General features: G+C 30.4%; 3 protein-coding genes across 3 annotated transcripts in view; 2 read left to right on the top strand and 1 right to left on the bottom strand.

Moving 5' to 3' along the window:
* Positions 1–1,607: 1,607 nt before the first annotated feature.
* On the top strand, positions 1,608–2,357 carry Phum_PHUM516390 (uncharacterized protein; the record flags this gene model as incomplete). The annotated part of the gene is made up of 3 exons (XM_002431198.1): positions 1,608–1,647; positions 1,827–1,937; positions 2,281–2,357. 3 exons carry the CDS (start codon positions 1,608–1,610, stop codon positions 2,355–2,357), a joined length of 228 nt encoding a protein of 75 aa, XP_002431243.1.
* Positions 2,358–2,869: 512 nt separating this feature from the next.
* On the top strand, positions 2,870–4,111 carry Phum_PHUM516380 (uncharacterized protein; the record flags this gene model as incomplete). Its single annotated transcript, XM_002431197.1, has 2 exons — positions 2,870–2,969; positions 3,990–4,111. The coding sequence occupies 2 exons, from the start codon at positions 2,870–2,872 to the stop codon at positions 4,109–4,111; spliced, it is 222 nt and encodes a 73-aa protein (XP_002431242.1).
* Positions 4,112–13,178: 9,067 nt separating this feature from the next.
* Phum_PHUM516270 (uncharacterized protein) overlaps positions 13,179–23,343 on the bottom strand; it is a gene marked incomplete at both ends in the record, with an annotated part of 16,335 nt that continues 6,170 nt past the window's right edge. The window contains 10 exons of the mRNA XM_002431196.1: positions 13,179–13,376; positions 13,462–13,748; positions 13,903–14,195; positions 14,296–14,483; positions 14,585–14,810; positions 15,199–15,388; positions 15,502–15,691; positions 15,874–15,991; positions 16,076–16,158; positions 21,514–21,544. Of these exons, the coding sequence (XP_002431241.1) occupies positions 13,179–13,376; positions 13,462–13,748; positions 13,903–14,195; positions 14,296–14,483; positions 14,585–14,810; positions 15,199–15,388; positions 15,502–15,691; positions 15,874–15,991; positions 16,076–16,158; positions 21,514–21,544 (1,804 nt within the window). The remainder of the gene's footprint in view (positions 13,377–13,461; positions 13,749–13,902; positions 14,196–14,295; positions 14,484–14,584; positions 14,811–15,198; positions 15,389–15,501; positions 15,692–15,873; positions 15,992–16,075; positions 16,159–21,513; positions 21,545–23,343) is intronic.

Below are 23,343 nucleotides of genomic sequence, written 5' to 3'. Positions count from 1 at the left end.
TTTTGTTTTTCCCTCTCTCTCTCTCTCTATTTCGACAACCAAATTTTTCCCGCCTTTTTTTTTATTTTTACCCTCCTGCCTCGTTATTTTTCGTTTTTAAATTTTTATTGTATGATTAATATCTCTCTCTCTCTCTCTCTCTGTCTGTCTGTCTTTCTCCCTCTCTCTCTCTCTGTTTGTCTGTCTTTCTCCCTCTCTCTCTCTCTCTCTCTCTGTTTGTCTGTCTTTCTCCCTCTCTCTCTCTCTCTCTGTCTGTCTTTCTCCCTCCCTCTCTCTCTCTGTGTCTGTCTTTCTCCCTCTCTCTCTCTCTCTCTCTCTCTCTCTGTCTGTCTTTCTCTCTCCCTCTCTCTCTCTCTCTCTTCTCCCCCCCCCTCTCTCTCTGATTTATTACGCGTATGTAAAGATTTGTAAAACGTAAAAAAAAATTTTTTCTTTTTTAAAAACATTTTGAACGAAAAACAAACGAAACAAAAAAATTACAATTACGTGCCTTTCCTACTCGATTGATGATGATGATGATAATGATGATGATGATAATAATAATAAAACGTCAATTAATTAAATCTCATTTTTAAAAAAAAATACGTAAGAATGATTAAGTATTAGTAGTAGTAAGAAGTTCACATATTTTTTTTTTCCGTGAACTTTATTATCGAATCAGGTGCGACCAGGAACAAAACCTGGTTCACCATATATTTATAAATAAACATTTTTATTATCCGCAAAAAAAAAAATAAATAAATAAATAATTAAATAAAATTTTTTCCACTTTTGTCGAGTTGTTTGACGTGACTCCAACACGGTAACAACAACAACAACAACCACAACCACAAACGGGAATCGTCTATCAGTCATGTTAACGAGTATGAACCGTGCGTACCAACAACTATTTTTCACCGGTAAGTAAGTTTTTATTTAATTACACGTATTATTTTTCTACGTACACGTCCATTTTTTTTCTGTCTTCGATTACAATCGATATTGATCGATTTGTTTTGTTTTTTTTTTCGGGCGGCGGTTTAACGAAATAAGTATAAATAATAATAATAAAATCTTAAATTTTTTTTTCGATTCGAAATATCGATTAATCGATCGATCGATCGATTTATTACGGGATTTAATAAACCGGGGTAAAAACAAAGAAAAAAATTTTTTTTCCCTTGTTTATAAAAGAAAAAACAAATCGATGTATCGATCGATGTATCGATCGCAAAATATTTCGCAATCGGTAAAAATTTTTTTTTTTTGTTTTTAAAATTGAATAAAATTAAAACAACATCCGGTTGTAAAAAAAAAAAAAAAAAAAAAAAAAAAAAAAAACGAGCCAGTGGATCACCTTCAAAATCTTACATCCAATAATAATAATGATAATAATAATGATAATAATATACAGTTACGTAAATTTTCTTTTTAAAAAAACTGAATTTTCACTAGGATTCCTGCACCTATTTTTTTTTTCGCGAGAAAATTATTATTCACGCGACAATAAAAATTTTCAAACGATTTATCATTATCCTTATTTCGACCCTGCACTCTCTCTCTCTCTCTCTCTCTTTTCCCCTTCGTTAATTGGAGCAATTGCTTTACGCGGAGTTGATTTCCTTAAAATGTCACACCCTCCCTCGGGTAGTGCTTTTCCTCGACTCGGTTTCATTTTTTTTAAAATTGTGAACTCGCGCGAGACCCCCCCGCGTTCAGAACCGTATTAAAGGTCACGCAAGAGATATACGATATCAACGGTCAATCGACGACACCCCCCTTTCCCCTCCCCCTTCCCCATTTCGACATATTATATTTTCTTTGATTTTTTTTTTTTTTTGTTGCAGTTTTGGCAATAGCGATAATAATTAAATGTAATAATGCTCAATCGTCGGCATCGAACGATATAATATGGTATCCGGTAGACGAAGAAGATGGCGTTTTCATATCGATTTACGGTGAAAAACAAAGAACGAATTGGCAAAATAATAATAATAATAATAATCGAGAAGCCAAATATAATGTTCTACGTGATTTATTAAACGAACCGGTCGGTTATAGAGACGGACGAGTCATATCCACAGGTTGGAATCCTTCGAAAATACGTTCGAAACGTCAAACGTTTTTCGGAAAATTTATACAACAGGGACATCCATTCGTCGACAATTTTCACAACAACAGAGTTTTTAATTTTTTAAATAATAATAATAATAACGTTCCGAGACGACAAAATCACGAACAATATTCCGAACAAAATCAATATCGGGATAATGTTTTTAATAATTTAAATGATAATACTAGGTATACGATTGGTAATGATATTCCAAGAAATTTTCAATCATCGTCAAATTTACAACAACAACAACCAAATTGGATAAATAACAATCGTTTTACTAATAATAATAATAATAATAATAATCAAAACGAAATATATCCGACGACGTCGAATAATTTTGGAACTTTTGGATCTTTCCAGACGAATAAACCTTCTAATAATTTTGGATTTTCTCAACCCATCAGACCGAACAACAATTTTAATTCTTTCCAGAACACAAACGAACAAAATAATTTTCAATCGTTTCAAACAAACAGACCCAATAGATTCGAGTTGTTTCAAGGAAATAGACCGACAAACAATTTCGATAATTTTTCCACCTTCAATAGACCCCACAACAACAACAACAACAACAATTTCGCGAGACCTAATTACCCTAACGAATTTAATAATAATAATAATAATAATTTTAACAACAGACCAGTTCAATCGCAATTTAACAGACCTACGCAAGATAATTTAGTTTTTCCGGGAGAAAGCACACGTGACACGACAACACAAATGACGACGACGACGACGACGACAGAAAGAGGAACGTTGACACCGTGTGAAAGAATGTGTCCCGTAACTCCCGAATTTAATCCCGTTTGCGGTTCGGATTATTCTACTTATAGCAACATGGGAAGGCTTAAATGCGCTCAATATTGCGGGAAAAGTAAGTTTTTAAAAAAATTACCGAAAAACGTCCATTTTGATTTTTGCAATAACAATTACCGTCATTTTAACATTTTCTTATCATTATCATTATTATTTTTTTTCTTCTTCCACTTTTTTTTTTTTTTTTCACGGCCTACATATAAATTACCCTTCTTTTCATTTTGTAAATTATAAAAAATTACAATTAATCACGTTTTTCTAAAAAAAATTTGATACCATTTTTAATTTGAAAACGTGATCCGGAATTAAATAAGAAAAGAGAAAAAAAAAGTTTTCTTATGAAATTAATTCCATGTAAATCAACAACGATTAAAATTTTCTCTTAAGAAAAAAAAAAAAAAAAATTTACAACCCAAACTAATCCCATAATTCACAAGTAAAAAAAAAAAGGTTGCGTTTGTTCCCGTTTGTTCCCTTTCACCCCTACCCCCTCCTCCCCCCCCCGGCAATTAACGGTTAATATCATCATTTTCGCAAAAGGGTAATTTTTTTTTTTTTAAACAATTTCCCTCTTGTTATCATTATCATTATTTCGACGTATTAAAAAAGTTTTTTTTTTTTACCTTGTCAAGTCGACAAATCATGTTCCCCGAGGATTGATATTCCCGTAGGAAAAAAAAAAATATCCGAGTGACGATCATTAAAGAAATACAAAATTCTTCGTTCTTCGTCATCTGTAAAAAAAAAAATTAAAAAATTTGAAAAAAAACCGCGAAATCTCTCCCTCTTCCCCTTCCCCTTCCCCTCCCTCCTCTCTCTGACGATGACCCCGATTGACCCGATGATGTTATTATATTCCTACTTAAAAAAAAAAAAAACTTGTTTTGCTTTGACGACGTGCTGCCATTGTTTTTTAAAACCATCTTTAATAATATCCGATTAAAAAATTTAATAAATGTTTTTGTTTGTGTCAGTTTCGTTTACCTTGAAATTTTAATTTGTTTATGTTTTTTTATGTTTTTTTTTTTGTTTCTTGTTTGTTTATGTTTTTTTATTGTTTTTTCTCTTTTCCTTACAGGCGTGACTTTGTTTCATTATGGTAGATGTAGAGGAATGAGAGCCGTCACAGCGGATACGAAAACAACAACGACAAAAAAACCAAATCCAGCACCGATAAAGTTCCTTAATTTTTCTTTTTAAATTATTATTATTATTATTATTATTATTATTATTATTATTATCATCGATATTATTATTTTTTTTTTTTTCTTAATAAAAATTCTTTAAAAAAATTTGAAAAATTTATTATTTAAATCCATAGGGAGAGGGAAGAGGGAGGGGAAAAAGGAAAATTTGTTTCTTTTTTTTCCCCAAACGAAATAAAAAATTTCCCTTTTTTTAAAATTTTAAATTTTCCCGCGAAAACGTCGTGGCATTTGCAAACGGATTTTAAATTTAAAACCTTTTTTTTTTTTTTTTTTTTGTTAAAGTTAATTTATTAAGAGATTTTGTAATAAATTTTAATTTTTCTATTTACCCGATAAGTTTAATGATATGATTGATTGTAGAAAAAAAAACGGAAACGGAAGATGTGATTTTATTTCGTGACGTCATCCATTAATATTTATAACAAATATTATTTCATCATCATCATCGTCGTCGTCGTCGTCGTCGTCGTCGAACCTGAGTCGTTTTTTTTTTGTGCCTGAAAAAAAAAAAAAAAATTAATTGTCATTAATCGAAAACGATAATAATTAATTGATTTTTGATTGCATACAAACAGACACTTCAAAATTATCACATCGTTAAAATGACGAAATACATTAATAATAATAATAATAATAATAACGGATGCGATAAATGCAAAAAAAAAAGTTTCTCTCTCTCTCTCTCTCTTTTCTCCGAATAGGAAATTTACCGGAAAACTTTCCTTTTTGAAATGGAAACTTTTTGTTTATTTTTTTTTTCGAAAAAAATATTTTTTACGGTCGGCGGCACGCGAACGTCTATTGACACGAGTGTTAAAGTATACGACAACAACAACAACAAACAACAACAACAATCAAAAAAAAAAACTAATCGTAATCGTATTGAACTCGACGTTTTGGGTTGTGAACTTTGACAAAATTTTCAACTTTTATTTCGAAAAAAAAAAATATTTCCGACTTTCCCCCCCGCCCCCCCAAAAAAAAAATGCGTGCGCGTGACGTAATCGATTTTACCATTATTATTGTTATTATTATTATTATTATTATTAGGATGCAAAAACAATCGCGAATCTTCTACTGAAAACCCATAATAAACATCAACGTTTTGTATTTACTTTTTTTTTTGACGTTTTCATACTCTATGAAATTTAATTTTTATTCCTCGTACCCCTTCCCCTTCTCCTCTTCTTCCTACTACTCCCTTTGACGCCATTTTTAATTTAATTCCGTTTAATTTATTCGTTTAAAAAAAAAAAAAAAAAAAAAAAAAAAACATTTGTCTTTTTCTACCATTCAATCAAAAATGACATTTTACACTCATCAATTATTAAAAGTAATAATAATAATGATGATGATGATGATCATCATCATTATTATTATTATTTAAAAATGACATTTTCGAGGCCGTGAAATCGATTAAATCGAATTTTTCGATACGCAAAAACAACAAAAAAAAAAAAAAAAAAAATTAATATTTTACACGTTGTAAAAAAACAATCGGGGTAAATGAAACGATGATGATTCCCTTTTTCCATAAATTTTATTATCATTATCATTATTATTATTATTATTATATTCGATGACCGAATGAAAATAATTAATGATTCATTCGTTTGAATAAAAAATAAATAATAATAATAAATCGTTAGGGGAAAATTTTTTTCTTTTTTTCCCCATGTTTCGATCACGTTCCTATTTATTTATTTTATTTTAATTTTATTAAAGGGAATGTTCTAGAAATTATTGAAACATGTTCAAATACGAGTAATACTCACGATTATTAATCCAAATTTTAATTTCCTCCTTGAAATAAAAAAAAAAAAAAAGAAATTTTCAGGAAAATTCATTTTTTTATGTCGTGTCACGCCGCCATTTTTTCTTTTTTGTTTTTTGTTTTTCTTACTCTTTTTAATATTTTTCTTTTGTTATTATTATCCAAATCCGATTTCCCCCCCCCCTCTTTCTTTTCTTAATTAAAACGACTCTAATAAAACAAACAAATAATAATAATAATAATAATTAGAAACGTGAAACATTTGGTACAATTTAAGAAGATTTTCTTTTATCACTTTCATTATTATTATTGTCATGTTTAAATTAAAAAAAAAAAAAAAAAAAAACATTGTTGGATGATTATATAAAAATAATAATAATAATAATAATAATAAAACGTAATGATAATAAATATTACCAGATGATAAAATTTTAAATAATAATAATAATAAAATAATGAGAAAACATAAAAAAAAAAATGTTTTGTGACATTTTTTTATTTTTCGACAGATGGTAAAATTAAATTTATTCATAATGACGTCATTAAATTATATAAAAATTATTATGATAAAATGATGATGATAATTTTTTTTTAATATTTTAATTGTTTCTGATCATGGTGATGGTGATGATGATGATTACAATGATTACCTCAATAAAATTGAAGAAAAAAAAAAAAAAAACAATTTTACCACTTACTTAAGAAAATTTTTTTCCCCTTCCTTTTTCTATACAATGTTATTGTTGTAAATCTTGTTTGTTGTTTGTTTGTTCCTATAATTAAAAAATAAAACAATTAATTAAATTATTTCTGTTGTTAATAAATTATCATTAATTAATTGATTAATCATATTAATTTCATTATAAATTTCATAGAATTAATAAAAATGTTGGATATTCTTAAAACAACAACTCGAACAACAACAACAAAAACAACATAAAATCGAACAAACAACAATCGAATACATATGTATGTGTTTGCTATACAAATAATTTGAAATTTAGATAATTTGGGTAAAAAAAAAAAAAAACAATTCGAATAAATTTATACACAATTGAAAATTAAATTTGTGTATTAAATATTTAAATGATAAGTTTAATAATTTAAATTATTTTAATTTCTTTTCAATATATTTACTTACATGTTTTTGTTTAACATAACAAAACAACTTTTCGATAAAAGGTATCTGTTAATACAATGTCGACAAACATTTCATGTTGTTTCTGTTTAAATAAATCATCATCATCATCATCAACATCATCATCATACGATTCTTTGGTAACAAATTAACAAATGATTAAAATTTTATAATAATAATAATTTTTCTATTTGTATTTCATTCATTATAACTGAAACAAAACAAAACAAAAAAGATTGTTAATTATTAAAAATTAATACCTGTTGTTGTGAAAAACAACTTGTTAAGTAATTGACAAAATTTTTTTCTTATGTTTAATTATTTAATTATTACTAACCTTAAAACTGTAACGGTTTTTACCCAAATAAGTTTTTCACATGTTCGAATTTTATATATTTTTAATTTCTTCACGATTAAATCCATGAAAAAAATTGATATTGATAATCTACAAATAAGTAATTCATATTTAAAAAAAAAAAAAACGTTGGCGTCACATAACGATCACGTTGCATTCGTTACACATTCCAAAACGTTGAAATTCAAAACAACCGAGTCCGCCATTTTACATAGATAAAAAAAAACTCGATTTTAATTTCGATTAATCGAAAAAAACGATTCTCGCGCGCCAATTTTTTTTTTTAAACGAATAAATCAATTTAACGACTTATGCGTTTAATAATAATAATAGGAACGAATTAAACGATTTCATACAAAAAATTTATATCGATTAGTTGTTGTATAAATAATATCGATGATATCTCGTTCGAGATTATTTGATGACGTAATAAATAAATTTATTGCTATTTTAAGATTTGTGTGTGTGGGTTTTTAAAATGACTTACAAAACGAATATCGTTATAATTAATAATCATTGATCTGTGTATTCAACTGATTAGTCTCTATCGAGAAGTCCTCTAAGGTTTTACACAGTATTAATAATAATAATAATAATAATAATAATAATCGAATCGTTTTTTTTTTTGACCGTTAAATAAATAAATAAATAAAAATGTCGTTTTTATAAAAGTGATTTCGAGTTTTATGTTTGTTAAAAATCGAAAAAAAAAGAAAAAAAATTTTTTTTTTTCATAAATAATAATAATAATAATAATAATAAAACTGGATAAATTTTAATTTCGGTTGGTCTGTTGTGTGAAATTTTTTCTAAAATGTTTTCGTGCTCGAAAAACAAAAAAAAAAATTAATAATAATGATATTTTCACGTTAAAAAAAAAAAACAAAAACCTTCGTTTTATCCCCTTCCTCCCCTCCACTCTTTCCCACTTCCTCCCCCCTTAAAATGTCCCCCCCGCCGCGATAATCAATTTCGCGAATTTAAATGCAAAAAAAAAAATTTAATTCATTTATTATCATTATCATTATCATCATCGTCATCGTCATCGCCGTCATCATCATTATTATTATTATTATTATTTGATTTTTTTGTATGAAAAAAAAAAAAAAAAAATTTATTTTTAATATGAAACCATTTCACCATTTTGCATTAATTTTAAACGACTTCCGGTTAATAATAATAATAATAATCGTGTCTTTAAAATATTTGAATCCCGTTTTAAAAATAAACGAAATTCGATAACCTTACGATGAACCTTTAGAGAGAGAGAGAGAAAATACAAAGAAAACGAACAATTTTAATAATAATAATAATGATAATGATAATAATGATAATGATGATAGGAAACATTTTTTAAATCATTTTAATCAATTCAATAAATTTTTTTTCTTTTCATTTTGTTTTTGTTTTTCTTATTATTATTATTATTATTATTTAATATTAATAATAAAAAAAATGCGTGCGTCACAGATAATAATAATAATAATAAGCAACAGTGCAAAAGATAATAATAATAATAATAATAATAATAATTTACGGTATTCGTATAGAACGTGGAGTGAATCATTTTGTTGTGACATTTAAAAAAAAAAATTATTATTAGCGAACGGATTTTAAATTACGAATAAGGAATTCGTGGCGTTCGTTCTTTCTTATATCAGTAACGGGGTGAACGTCGAACGGCGGCGAAACAAACAAACAAACAAACGACAACCGTTTCAATTTATCTACATCAACAGGACATTTGCGACACATCAAAAAAACAAAAGAAAAAAAAATTCGCGATAGTAATAATAATAATAATAATAATAATAATAATAATAATAATAATATTGGATAAAACAACGACAGCGACGACGACGTAGTATTAAAAAAAAAAAAAAAAAAATGAAGGCTTTGTTATTGTTTTTGTTTGTGGCGTTCGGTGAGTTGTTTGTTGTTCCTGTTGTCGTTTGTTTGTTATAAAAATAAACGCGCTTTTTATTCCCTCGGGAAAATTATTATCCGAACGGTGAACAAGTGGCGAACGAAAAAAAATTCAACAAGGAAAAAAAAAAAAAACGCAGATTTTTATTATTATTATTATTATTATTATTATTAATAATTTTTATGAGGTCGACGAAAAACGACCTTTGAACGGTCGGTCGGTCGACTTGAATTTTGTGTTGTGCGTGTGCGTGTGCGTTTCAAGTCCGTTACAACAAAAAAAAAAAAAAATTTTTTTTTTAAATTGAACTGCGTTAATTGATACCCTTTCGGTTCAAATAAAAAAAAAAAAAATTTTTTTGTCGTCGTCGCCTTGAGGGAACGGTTTAATAATAATAATAATGATGATAATGATGATGATGATGAAAAAATGAAGATTCGCCCGTTCGGATAATGATAATTTTTCCTACCTTCCGGTCACGCGTTCGTTAAAATTTTATAATTAAAAAAAAACAATTAAATAATAATAATAATGATAATACTTACAGGTGTGGCTGTTGTGACCGTTGTCACGTGTGCACCATCCGACGGTAGAGAAAAATTTGTCGCCATTGCTTGCAGTCATTTGTGCCCCGACGAAAATCATCCGGTTTGCGCTGTCGACGCTCAGGGATTACCCAAAACGTTTGCCAATAGGTGTTTCGTCGATTTTGCATACTGTCGAGAAGGGAAATGTATGTAGCGTGACGTCATTATTATCATTATCATCACTACCGTCACGGCGTAACGCGTGTCGAATGGGAAAAGTTTGTTTTCCCCCCGATAACTCCTCCTCCTTCTTCCCGAAGTGTATCCTTCTTTCCGGAACGTTTGATCGTACCTAACAAAAGTGTTGACGTGATAATAATAATAATAATAAATTCCATAATTTTTTTTTTTTTGACGTCATCACTTACGTTTCACTTACCTTTTTTTTCGTATTTAAATCATTTCCGGTTTTCCGAAACGATTTCCCCCTTCCCCCCACCCATCTTTCTTTTGTCAACTTTGATATATTTATTTATCGAATGAGATTTTGCCTTGTGTTTTCCATTTATAATCATTATTATTATTATTATTATTATTATGATTATTATCATTATCATTATCATCGTCGTCATCTTTATCAATTTGCAATAGGGGTCAAGGATTTAATAGAAAAATTTGACCCTGTTACGGTTATTCACATGGAACGAAATATCGGAAACCCTTCGATTTTTTTCTTTTTTCTTTTTGTTTGTTTGCTTGTTTGTTTGTTTGTTTGTTTGTTCGTCCCCTCGTTTGTTTACCTATTCGAAAACACAAAAAATTTGATTATGTTTAACACTCGCAAAAATTAATAACAAACGATAAGCCGGGGAAAAAGGAACCATCGACGCAGGGGTACCAACCGCAAAAAAATTTCATCCACCACATCCACCTTCCGGCTTTTCTTTTCTTTTCTCTTATCACGTGACTAACTTAACTTTTTCCCAACGTTCAAAATCGGATGATGATGATGATGATGATAATAATGATAATTTTTTTAAAATTTACAGATTACGTAATCATGAAGGACGGTGAATGCTGATGATGTCGACGCGGTACAAACAACAAACAATCAACATATATGTATGTGTGTATATATGTATATATATATATGCAAAATTTATAACCGTCAGAACCGTATTCCAGGAGAATATCAAACCTGATGAACGATGACAGGGAATGAAAAACCGTTAAAAAACATCGAATTATGTACATACAAATACATACGTATATATATATACATATAAATAAATAAATAAATTGTATTCAACTGTATAAATAAATAAATAATTAATTAAATATTATCCGTGTAAGAATTTTTCATTTTTTTTTTACCTCGACTTGTGACGTCATTTGGCGCGTAAAGTTGTGATGCGACGACGACGACATATTTAAAAATTTTTTAACGAACTTTCGTTCGAATTATTAAATTTTTTGTGTCTAAAACCACGTTTCACATTTCCGTTAGGTAGAATATTCTTTTGAGTAAACTTTTTTCGATAAATTTCTTTCTTTCTCCACTTCCTCAACGTTCATTTTCAACGGAAATTTTTTGAAATTTTTCTTTTCATAAAAAAACAAAATGTCGTCCGAACCGTTAAAAAATATAAACACTACCGACACCTATCGGAAAAAAATGAAAACCAATTTCCTTATATTACCTTTTTTATGGAGAAATCCATTTTCTCTTCACTTTTTCGTGATTTTTTTTCGACTTGAAAGGAAAAAAAATTTTAAAAATATTAAATTTTATGTTTTTCTTGTTGTTTTTATTATTATTATTATTATTATTATTAACCGTTACAGAAAAAAAAACAAAAAGAAACAAATAATTTCGAGTGTTGTATTGTATTTATCGCGTATTGTTGCTGCATAATTTATAATAATAATAATAATCAAGCAAAAATCATCATTGCCCGAAAACAAAAAAAAAACAACAATATATACGCATTACTATTAAATAATAATAACAATTATCATCATTATTATTATTATTCAAACAAACGAAAAAAAATTCAATCAATTAATTAAAATCAACTCTAATTATAATTAAAAAAAAAAAAAAAAAAACACCTTTGAATCACCTACACTCACTTAATTATTAATTACGTACATATGTATAGATATATATATATATATTTAACTATTTATAAAAATATTTACACGTAATTATTATCATTATTTTTTTGTATTTTTACAAAGCCGTTTCTATAACGGAAATAAAGGAAAAAACATATTTGAAGAAAAATAAAAAAAAAGATGGCGGCGATACGACTGGAATGATTATATCGGATTTTACCTCATTTTTAACGGCAGTGATTAAAAAAAAATCGAGTACCTTATTTAATAATAATGATAATAATAATCCTTAGGGAAAAATCGATAAGAAATAATCGAATCGAATCGAAATCGAAACGATGATTGACGGTTGTTCAGTAACGGCGGGAATGTTAATAAAAAAAAAAAAAAAAAAAAAGAAAAATGCTTTCGAATCAATCGTACGAATGAGGAATGAATCGCGAATCGGAAATGGAAAAAAAAAATACAAGTCAAAAAGAAACCGGAAGTCACATACCGCCTGAAAATCCCCAGAAGGGGGTGGAGAAAGAGGAGGAATCGAATCGTGTGAAAATCTCGAAAGAAATCGTTTGATAACAATCGATAATCGACCGACGAGTATAAAGATAGATAGATGGAAAATTTTCCGTTTACGAACCGCATTTATTTACTCTATGAAATAAATCGAAAAATCAATTTAAACGACGATTTCTTTCGCGGTGCCTAACGAACGACAAACAAGCGCCAAAATAAAAAAGCCTACGAGAGAAAAAATTGCGTGCGAGAAACGAGGGAGGGGAAGTCACAGAGTAAATAAACTCCATTCGACGTCACCTCTTCCAACGTCTCAACAATCGTAATAATAATAACAATAATAATAATAAAAAAAAAAGTAAATAAATAATTTGGATTTCGCTTACTCAATCATGGGGAAAAAATTTTTTCACAGCCTTTTCGCAAAAAAAACAAACAAACAAACAAACATCGCGCGCGACGTTTTTCCCTTTTTTTCCCTCTCGTTTTTTCCACCGCCGCTTCTTATATCGTATTTCGTTCGTTCGGCCATCAAATATAAAAATCATTACTTTTCTTTCTTTCTTTCTTTTCTGTTTACGCTAAACTAACCAAAACAAACAAACAAACAAACAAACAAATTAAATTAAAAATTAAATTAAAAATTAAAAAAAAAAAAAAAAAAAAAAAAAAAAGAAAGGTAAAAAAAATTAATTAATTAAAACGTGCTAAAAAAAAAAAAAAGAAACATTTAAAAAATTATCGTTTCGCCACCTGACGACCCACGCGACGAGACACAAAAGTGGCAGAAGAATCGTCGGACGCCACGTCGAACAATTGCATTTTAAATCGTCTTTGTAATAGACTGCGGTTCGGGGTGGAAACGAATCTGGTTTGCACCATTCTCCGATTTCTTCGAGTTCCTCCTGAAGGAAAATTGGGGGGAAAAAAAAAAATTATTATTATTATTACTTCAAGGTGTTTGCCTTTCGTACGTCGATGACGACTCACTTTGCACAATTCGTCGCACGGTGGACACACCAAAACTCCCTTGTGAAGCCAACCGTTTGATTTTATCCTTATGTTGAGCTCTTGTCCGGCTCTGTAACACGTGTAACTGTAATTTGCCACGACGATGTGCAACCTTCCCGCTTGACAGTAATACTCGTAACAACCGCTACCCCAGTGTTGCCACTGACGAACCTGACGACACGATTTTTCCTCCCACATTTGATTCGCATTATCGAAACATTTTGATTTTTCCCCATATTTTTCCAATGCGAAATTCTTTTCAGGTTCTTTGACAAAAAAACAAAAATAAGTTAAGTAAAGGACGACGAGTAAAGGTCAGTTGATGAAAAGAAATCCCGTGTGAAAAAAAAAAAAAAATGGCGTCGTCGTCGTCGTCACCGCCATGTGTATTGAAATTTTTTTGGTCACGTGTTCACTTACGTGGATTATTTTCGAAATATTTGCAGTGGGATCCTCTCACGGCTATATTATTCGATCTCCATGTGAATTCTTGCGTGTAGGGACAATAATCCGCGAGTGATACGGAACCCCCGTAATGCGCGATGTTCCCTGACGGCACGTGAGGTAACACGTCGAAATGTTGGTAAACCTGCGGAAGTTTGTTCGCGTGCGGTACCAAATTGCAAAGGGAAACGGACGAACGATCTTCCGTGCATTCCGTTTCCAACGGATCCTGTTTGACTTTGTTACAAAACGGATATATCGATTTTTTCCTGCGAAACAAAAAAAAAAATAAAAATAAAAAAATAAGGACACGACAAACGACAAACGACGGGGAGGGGGAGGGAGAGGGCCGTAACCAAACCAACGTACATTTTACGATGTTTGTCCATCCATTCCTTACAACTCCTCATTGCAAAATCGCATCCTAAATTTTTACCCCAGCTCAACGGTTGCGCCATGCTGTAATTGGCCTTGTACCATCCGGTATCTTCCATCAATGCCAAAGTTATTCTCGAATATACTGGATTTTGTGTGTGTGTTCCAGTCATCGCTTCGTTCTAAATTCCCCCCGAAAAAAAAGAGAAAGAAAAAGTTCCATCATTCATTTCATCAGACAAAATCCACAACTTTTATTATTATTATCATTATCATTATTTACTTCGAAAACTCGTTTTTCCCAATGAGTGAGAGCGGTGCCATCTTCTCCTTGATCTTCCAATTCGGCTCCTTCCAAAAGCGAACAATTGAAATGATTTCTTACTTCTTCCACGACTCTCGGAGTGACCAAAACGCGAAATTCACGTTTGACCGTTCCTCCGTGTACGAGCCAATCGTTTCTTACGATTTTACGAATCACTTTATCGCTCCACTGACGAGTTTGGAGCCTGAAAAGAGAGAGAGAGAGAGTGAGAGATAGAAAGAGATGGAAAACAAAAAAAATTATATCATTATCAAACGAGAATGGAGTGCTGCTCGTGGTAGAAAGTTGTCGAGCTGACGCGTATATACCAAAAAAAAAAAAATCCGGTTTGCGCGAGTTCATCTTGCATCTCGCTCTAGAAGCCGACTCGTAACACTACTAAACCGGTAAATAATAATAATGATAATAATAAAATTTGTGACGTAACGCCAATAATAATAATGATAATCTTTTTTTTTAAATTCTTAGTTTCCCCTTTCCTCCCCGACCGGAGCCTTTCGTTCGTATTCTTCTCCTCCTCCTCCTCCTCCTCCTCCTACTACTACTTTTATCATCATCCTTTCGACACTCACTTTTCATCCAGCAAAGGTTTTCCATTTTCACCTCTCGGCGTGAGGGGTTTACCATTTTCGTCTCTGTAAAAAGCGTATAAGCTAACGGAAAATCCGAGGGCGTGTAGTATTTCGTGTTTGACCGTTGACAACAGTATTTCCAATTCTTGCGGTTTTGTACTTATGCTATCGGGGCAAAGGTTAGCGTGACCTTTAGAAAGAAAAAAAAAAAACATTTCAATTTTACGTAACTTTAACTCGCGACGACGCAGGCACGCAGGCACTTTGTCAGGTACAAAAATTTTTTTTTTTTGCGTTTCTTGCCTGCTATCGGCCTATCCAAAGCTCCCTCTTGTTGACAATGAGCGGCGTAGGCCACGGTCATTCCCCTGTAACATCTTTCCGTTTGCATGGCCGATACGTAGAAGACAAAATCGGCTCCGTCGATTCCCGGACCTGGTTCCGCGCTATCCGCTCTGCAATCTTGACCTGTGTCGTTACAAGTTCTGCATACCTGTTACCATGTAAATTACGCATTTTATTATTATTAGCTTATTATTAAAATTAATCTCGAGAAAGAAAAACTCACGCAAAAAAAAAAAAAAAAAAAAAATGTTAATTGAAAATTTTCAACGTCACAACTTGACTTTTAATGATAATAATAATAATAATAATAATAATAATAATACTACTTGCTTCTAAATGTTGTTCAGGTACGACCGCTTCACCGCACATCGTTTCTTCTTCGCATGCATTTTTACAATACGGATGAGGATCTCCTCGACGGTAAAATACTTGATTATTTAAACATTTTCTAAAAAATTTAAATCAATTTAATGAAGAAAATTTCCAACCGAGGGTTGGTCAAAAACAAAAAATCAAAATGGCGTCTTCTCACCTATTGAGTCTAATTATTTTATCAGTCTTGCGTACCATTAACGCCTGTTCCCAAAAATGAACGGCTTCAGGCAATATTGTATTCTGGAAAGAAAAAAAAGAAAAAAGTAAAAATACAACCGAAATCTTATATACTGTTATTTATATCTATTCATTTTTCGATACAGTAATAATAATAATGATAATAATAACAACGATTTCGATAATAATTAGAGAGTAATTAAAAAAAAAAAAAAAAAACTATGTGTTATGTCACTATGCGAAATGTGTGCCGCCGTTTTTTCCACCCGATCCGACTATAACTTGATTTCTTACGTTTACGCACATGACATCACATTTGGAACGCCATTTTACTCTCGGCGATTAATCAATTATTATTATTATTAATAATAAAATATTAAGTAAAAATTTAGCGCTCAAACGTCAACGTTCCCATTCGGTGCGTTTATCGTCCTTGCTCGCGTTTTCGAATTCATCTACATAAAAACAAATCATCATCATCATCACTACCACCATCACTACCACCACAACCATCATCATCATCACCATCATCATCACCATCACCACCATCATCATCATCTCTACCACAACCATCATCATCATCAACACCAACAGCCCCATCATCATCTTCATCCTTACCATCATCACCACCACCACCATCATCATCATCATCATCCTTACCATCATCATCATCATCATCATCATCACTACCATCACCGTCACCACCATCATCATCATCATCATCTTTACCATCATCATCATCATCATCATCACTACCATCACCGTCACCACCATCACCATCACCATCACCATCACCACCACCACCACCACCAACACCATCATCCCCATCACCATCATCATCACCATTACCGCCATTATCGATCGACAACGATTTTATTAATCGCCATCAAAAATTAAAAAAAAATTATTTTCTTCGCTTCGAGTTACATAAAAAACGATAATGTCGATTATATTAATAATAATAATAAAATTAATGGCTACTGTGATAATGATAATAATAATAAAAACCTCATCCGTCGTCAATAAAAGTTATACAATTAAATTATAATATTTATATTAAAAAAAAATTATCGACTTGATGACTTAAACCCACGTGTAACTAGAAAATCATCATCATCATCATTAACAAAAGTAACTTCCGCCTGTTAAATGTTTGTTTGTTTATTTTACATCATTGTCGTCACCGTCGTTCTTCTTCTTCTTTTCTTCTTTTCTTTTTGTTTAAATAAAAATAAAAAATAAAAAAGTTACGATTTGATATTTGTCGACATTTTTCACGTCCGACATATTTCATTCGTTCGCAAACATGATGATGATGATGAAAATGAAATCAAAAAAAGCTTTCAAACGCTTTTACAACAAACAAATGTTTTCCCTTTTAATTGTTAACGTTAACGTCGGTAATAATAATAATAATAAAACACGCGGAAACGTCTGAAAACTTTTCTCGAAAAAATTAAATATTTCAAACGGCGAAAAGAAAAAATTTCAAACGGCGCCAAAATTTTATTTTATTTATTCCCGTTTGAAAGTTTTCGAGAAAAAAAAAAAAAAGGAAAAGTGTCGGGACGTGGAAGGAGAAAGGGGAAGAAGAGAGAAAACCGTTACGAAAATGTTTGACGATGAGAAACGATTTAAAATTTTTCTTCGTATCTCCACGAGGAAAGAAAAAAATGAAAAAAAAAAAAAAATGAAAGTTCGATTGTTTGCTCGTTTGTTTGTTTGTTTGTTTGTTTTCACGGTTATTAAATTAAAAACGACAAAAGGTCTTGAAAAGGTTTCTCAAATTTTTCACGGTTTCAACAAAATTTTTGTTTGTCGAATTAAAAACAAATAAATAAATAAAAACGAATGTAAATAATTTGTTTTAAAAAAAAAAATTTTTTCCACTTTTTTTGGTTTCGAACCAACGATTTTTTTTCACGTCAGTCAATCAGTCAGTCATTCACGGTCACCGAAGACGAAAAAAAAACGGCGGCGGCGGCGGGGGGAACGGGGGGAAGGGAGGAAACAGGAACGACGTAGGAGATCAAATATTAAACAAACTTTTTTTTTCCATAGAGGAAGCGTACTTTTATAACATATGCCCCGAAGTCATAGAGTAAAAAAAAATCATCGCGTGACTTTCAATATTTATTCACTCGCACGGATACAACGAAATATGCGCGCGCAAAAAAAAACAAAAAATTTATTATTTTTAAAAAATAATTAAATAATAATAATAATAATAATAATAATAACAATAATAATAAACAATATGGCGTCCGTCGATCGATAAGGACCGTTATACAATAATTCGTAATAATCTCGCAATTGCTCACGTTAATTTTTAATTTTTTTCCACGAGAGAAATCCCCGCTTCTCGATATGCAATTTTTTTTTTTTTCATTCGAAATTTCTTAATAATAATAATAATAAAATGATTTTTTTATTTACTCTATGACCAGGAATAGAATTTATTCTCTATGAGATTGGAAAAATTTTCGATTAACATAGAGTAACTTTTAAAAGGGGAAAAGCTTCGTTTTCGCGGCGAGATATTGCGAGATTCATCATCTCTAAGATTTTTATTATTATTATTTTTTTTCGTAACGCGGAAGAGGAACCGTTCGAATTTTATTATCATTATCATTATCATTATTATTATTATTATTAATTGATTTTTAATTACGTAATCGTCGTTCGTAAAAAAAAAAAAAAAAAAAAAAAAAAAAAAATTAATATTCCGAGTCTTCTTTTTTTGAAAGGGTTTCCTCCTTTTATGGGACCCATCCGTTTCGAATCAACCTCGCGTGAATTTTCTTTTTCGTGGAAATAGATAAAATTTCACCGACAACGAAATTCCTTTTTTTTTTAAATTTTAGCCAAAGGAAAAAGAAAATGATGATGATGATGATGATGGAATAATTCCTTGTAACCTTTGATCCTTTGAAACGTTTGCAAAAAAAAAAACACCGGAATTAACGCCAAAAAAAAGTCGTAATAATGATAATAATAATAATAACGATTGATTTAACGAACGTCGTGTCATTATAACAAACAACAAAATTCCTTTCGAACAAATTGAATAAACAAACGAGTTGAAAAACCAAAAAAAATAACCGAAATTACATTTTTCATTCGCGTTAATTACTTAATTACTTAATTAATTAAAAAACGGGTACGTTAAAAGTCGGGTAATACATATTCAGAATACGTTGCTTTTCTTCTGCCACGGCAATTTTTCATTTCTTTACCCAGAAAATAAAAAATCATCGAGCACATCCATATGTAAACAAAGTAATTAAAAATTATTTATTAATACGAGCAATTAACCTTTCATTCCAAGTCGGGGCGGTGGCGCGTGCGCGTGCGGGGGGGGGGGGGAAATTCCTGGAAAAAAGTAAAACGGGGAGAGAAAGGGAAAAGGGGGGTTAATAAAGGTCAAAATAAGAATAATAATAATAATCCCCGTAATATTAATAATAATAATAAATAAAATAAAACTTTTCGTTTTATTTTCTCGACTTGCAAACGATAAATAAAAAGGTAATCGTAAGATGAACTTTTTTTCACATTCGTTAAATATGTGCGAACCAGTTCTTTTTTTTTTCACTCATGCGTTTTTTTATTTTTTATATTTTCCGTTCGAACAAAAAATTTAAATTAAAAAGAGCGGGCGGGGAGAGGGGGAGGGGGCGGAGGAGGGAAGAAAAAACCGTTAAAACTTTTCACTACGCGAATATTTCCTTCGAATTTACATATTTAAATGTTGGAAAAGTTATTCGGAAAAATCTGCTTTTTTTTTCTTTTTGTGTAAGAGCGGGCGGGGGGAGGGAGTGTGAAAGAAGGGGGAGGAGGATCGAAAATTTAAACGTCGGATTTAACGAAATAATAATAATAATAATAATAATAAAATTGTTTCTCGTTTTATTTTCTACCTTTTTTTGAAAATTGTCGTCGAAGAAAAACACACAAAATTCTCCCGGAAAAATCAAAATGGCGGATAAATTCATATTCTTATTTTTGAACGACAAAAATGTCTTTTGTATTTAATCTCATTTAATAAAATTTTCCCGATAAATATTATTTGAAAGGAATCGAATACGAAAATCTCATTTTCCCTCCGACATTTTCTTTTTTCTTTCTAAATTTTGGCGCCGATGGAATTTTCCTTTTTTTTTTTTTAAACTTCCGACTGATTTCCCGCTTTCCGCTTCCTTCCTTCCTTCCGTTCTACTTTTTTCCCTCTTCTCGACCTTCGAATCCTATAATCAAATTTTGTTTGTTTCGCTTTCTTTTCGAATTTTTGACAAAGTTTTCTTCCCATCATTTTTCATATCATCGCTTTGCATGAAAAATCACGATTTGTCAACGCTTCGCCGCTATTTTTCTTTTTATTTTATTAATCTTAATCATCGTCATCGTCATTATTTATTCGTTCGGAACGGATTTTTTCCACGCTTTTGCGATCACCTCTCTTAAATTTCATTTTCCGCCTTAGAATTTTCTAGAAACAAAAGCACGCGGATGTTGTTCGATCACATTCTTCGATCGAAATGATGTGACGTCATTTATTGTCATTAAAAAAAATTTTTTTTTTTGTTTTCGGGCGGTCGAACGGTAATTACCATTTACAATACGAAAAGTACATAATAACATCGATCAACAACAACAAAAAAAGAGAAAATGTAGAAAAATTTCAAGGTCGAGTTACGTACAAACGTACAAACGTAAAAACATACAAACAAACGTTTTTTTCCAAACAGGATTCGAGTAAGTTTTCCAACGTCAAAAAACTTACATAGCGATTTTTCCATCGCGACGATTTACGACGTCACGAAAATCGTACAAACCGCCTGCCACGCGCGACCATCCGACCAACACAACCAAACAACCAACTTGACAATTTTTATTATTATTATTATTATTTTGAATTCGAAAACGTTACGTAATTAACGTGAAACACCACAAGGCAATTTCATTATTGTTTTCCCGTCGGAATCCGAATACAATTTTCCCGATTCTACTACAGCGATGGGACAAACAAACAAACAAACAAATTAAAGATAATAATAATAATAATAATAAAAACAACCGAATGCAGGGCGAATTCGCACCACTCATCGACGCCCTTACGATGTAATATATAATAAAAATAATAAAAAAAAAAAAATTAGAACAACAAACGAAAACCGGGTTGTTTAACGAGTTTGATGATGACAAGACAAACGAGTAGTCTTGGACCAAATATCTACTGCTATATTCATTTGCAAACAAACGTCAATAATGACGGTAGCAAAAATTTTCAAAAAAAAAAAAATAATAATAATAATTTTTTTTTTTCGTTTGTTGTCCTTAAGGCGAATCAACTTTTAGTTCACCGTACGATATTAATAATAATAATAATAATAATAATAATCGTGTGCGTGTACTTACGTTAATTAATTCGAATTTTTCCTCGTCCAATCTGTAACAAATTAATAAAAAAATATAAAATTAATTAATTAATTAATAAATAAATGAAAGAAACGTAAAAATAAATAAATTAATTAAATAACGGCTCGTGACGTGACAAAAATGTCAAGTTGAACAAACGAGGTTTTCTCGTACTCGAGGAGAAAAGACGAGAATGGAAAAGAGACAGAGAGAGAGAGAGAAAGAGAGAGAGAGAGAGAGAGAAGAAAAGAAGAGGGTACACGAAACAAATACAAAGACAAAAAAAAGTTTTCTTTTCATTTTACGTCAACGACAGCCACAACGACAACAACAACAATAACAACAACAATGACAACATCAACGACAACAACAACAACAACAAAACGCGTCAGATTCTACGTCGCCATTTTAAAAAAAAAAGTTTTTCACGAATCTCCCGTTCGATTTATTCATTTATTATTATTATTATTATTATTATTATTATTATTATTATTATTATTATTATTATTATTATTATTATTATTATTATGAATCAAAAACGCGGATTCAACGTGAAACCTCTTTCATTTCCTTCCTTTACCATCCCTCCCTCCTTTCTTTCTTTCTTTTTCGTCTGATAACAAACGTATCCCATTCGATTACGTAAAAAAAAAAAAAAAAAAAAAAAAAAAAAAAAAAAAAAAAAAAGGAAAAAGGAAAAAGGAATAAGGAAAGGAAAAGCTCCAGCATCCATTTTTTTTTTCAAATTTCCGTAATGACTCCCGCTTGTTTGTTGTTTGTTTGCTAACAAATTTATTTATTTAATTTTTTTAGAATAAAAAAAAAAAAAAAAAAAAACTCGTTTGTGGCAAATTAATTATTGTCACACGAAAAACACGGCCCGAAAAAGCAACGTTGCTTATAATAATAATAATAATAATAACAACAAATAACAAATACCTACAACATTAACAACAAATTTAATAAATAAATAAAAATGACGTCATAAATCAAAACAAAAAATTTTCAACTTTTTTTTTTTTAAATTAAATTTCTCGCTTTCGAAAAACGTTTTCTCGAATAAAATATCTTTTGTGCGTGTGCGTGCGTGCGTGTGTGTGCGTGTCGAAGTGCATTTATTTACTTTGATGACGCGATTTCCAAAAACAAACAAACAAACAAACAACAATTATTCGGTTTCGATTTTATTTATGCGAATAAACTAGGCTGCCGATAATGCATTTATTTATTTATTTATTTATAAACAAACAAACAAACAAAACTAATTAAAATTTAATACTTTGCGACGACTATGACGACGACAACGACAACGACGGCTAATTAATTTTCGATTTTGTAACGAACGTGACTACGTGGTTGGTGCCACGACGAACTCATAAAGTATTTAAAAAACATTATTTTATCATAGAGCGACAATTCCCTTCTCTTCTCCCTCTTCAATGTAATTTCGATGTAGTGGCCGCAACAACAACAACAAACCAACAACAGAAATTTCTAGAATAAAAAAAAAAAAAAAAAACGACAATCTCACCTGAAAAATAATACACTTTCACGAAAAATTTTGACTTTTCACCTTAAAAACAATGAAAACGAAAAAAAAAAGAGCTTTTCCTATAATTTTCAACTTTGACCTTTTTACGTTTTATCGCGTTTTTTTCATTATTATTATTATTATTATTATTTTTCAACTCGTACAAACTTAAAATTCCTTTAACGGTTTTTTCTTTTTTTTTTTTTTTTTTTCTACACCTTTGAAGGTTATATATTTATATACATATACGTCGAGAACATAAATTTTGCACATCTCGTGCGAAATAAAAAAAAAATCAC

The sequence above is a fragment of the Pediculus humanus genome, genomic scaffold (genome assembly GCF_000006295.1).
Source record: "Pediculus humanus corporis 1103172108281 genomic scaffold, whole genome shotgun sequence".
NCBI lineage: Eukaryota > Metazoa > Arthropoda > Insecta > Psocodea > Pediculidae > Pediculus > Pediculus humanus.
The sequence above is the reverse complement of the archived record's forward strand: the minus strand, read 5'-3'. Positions and strand labels throughout refer to the sequence as shown.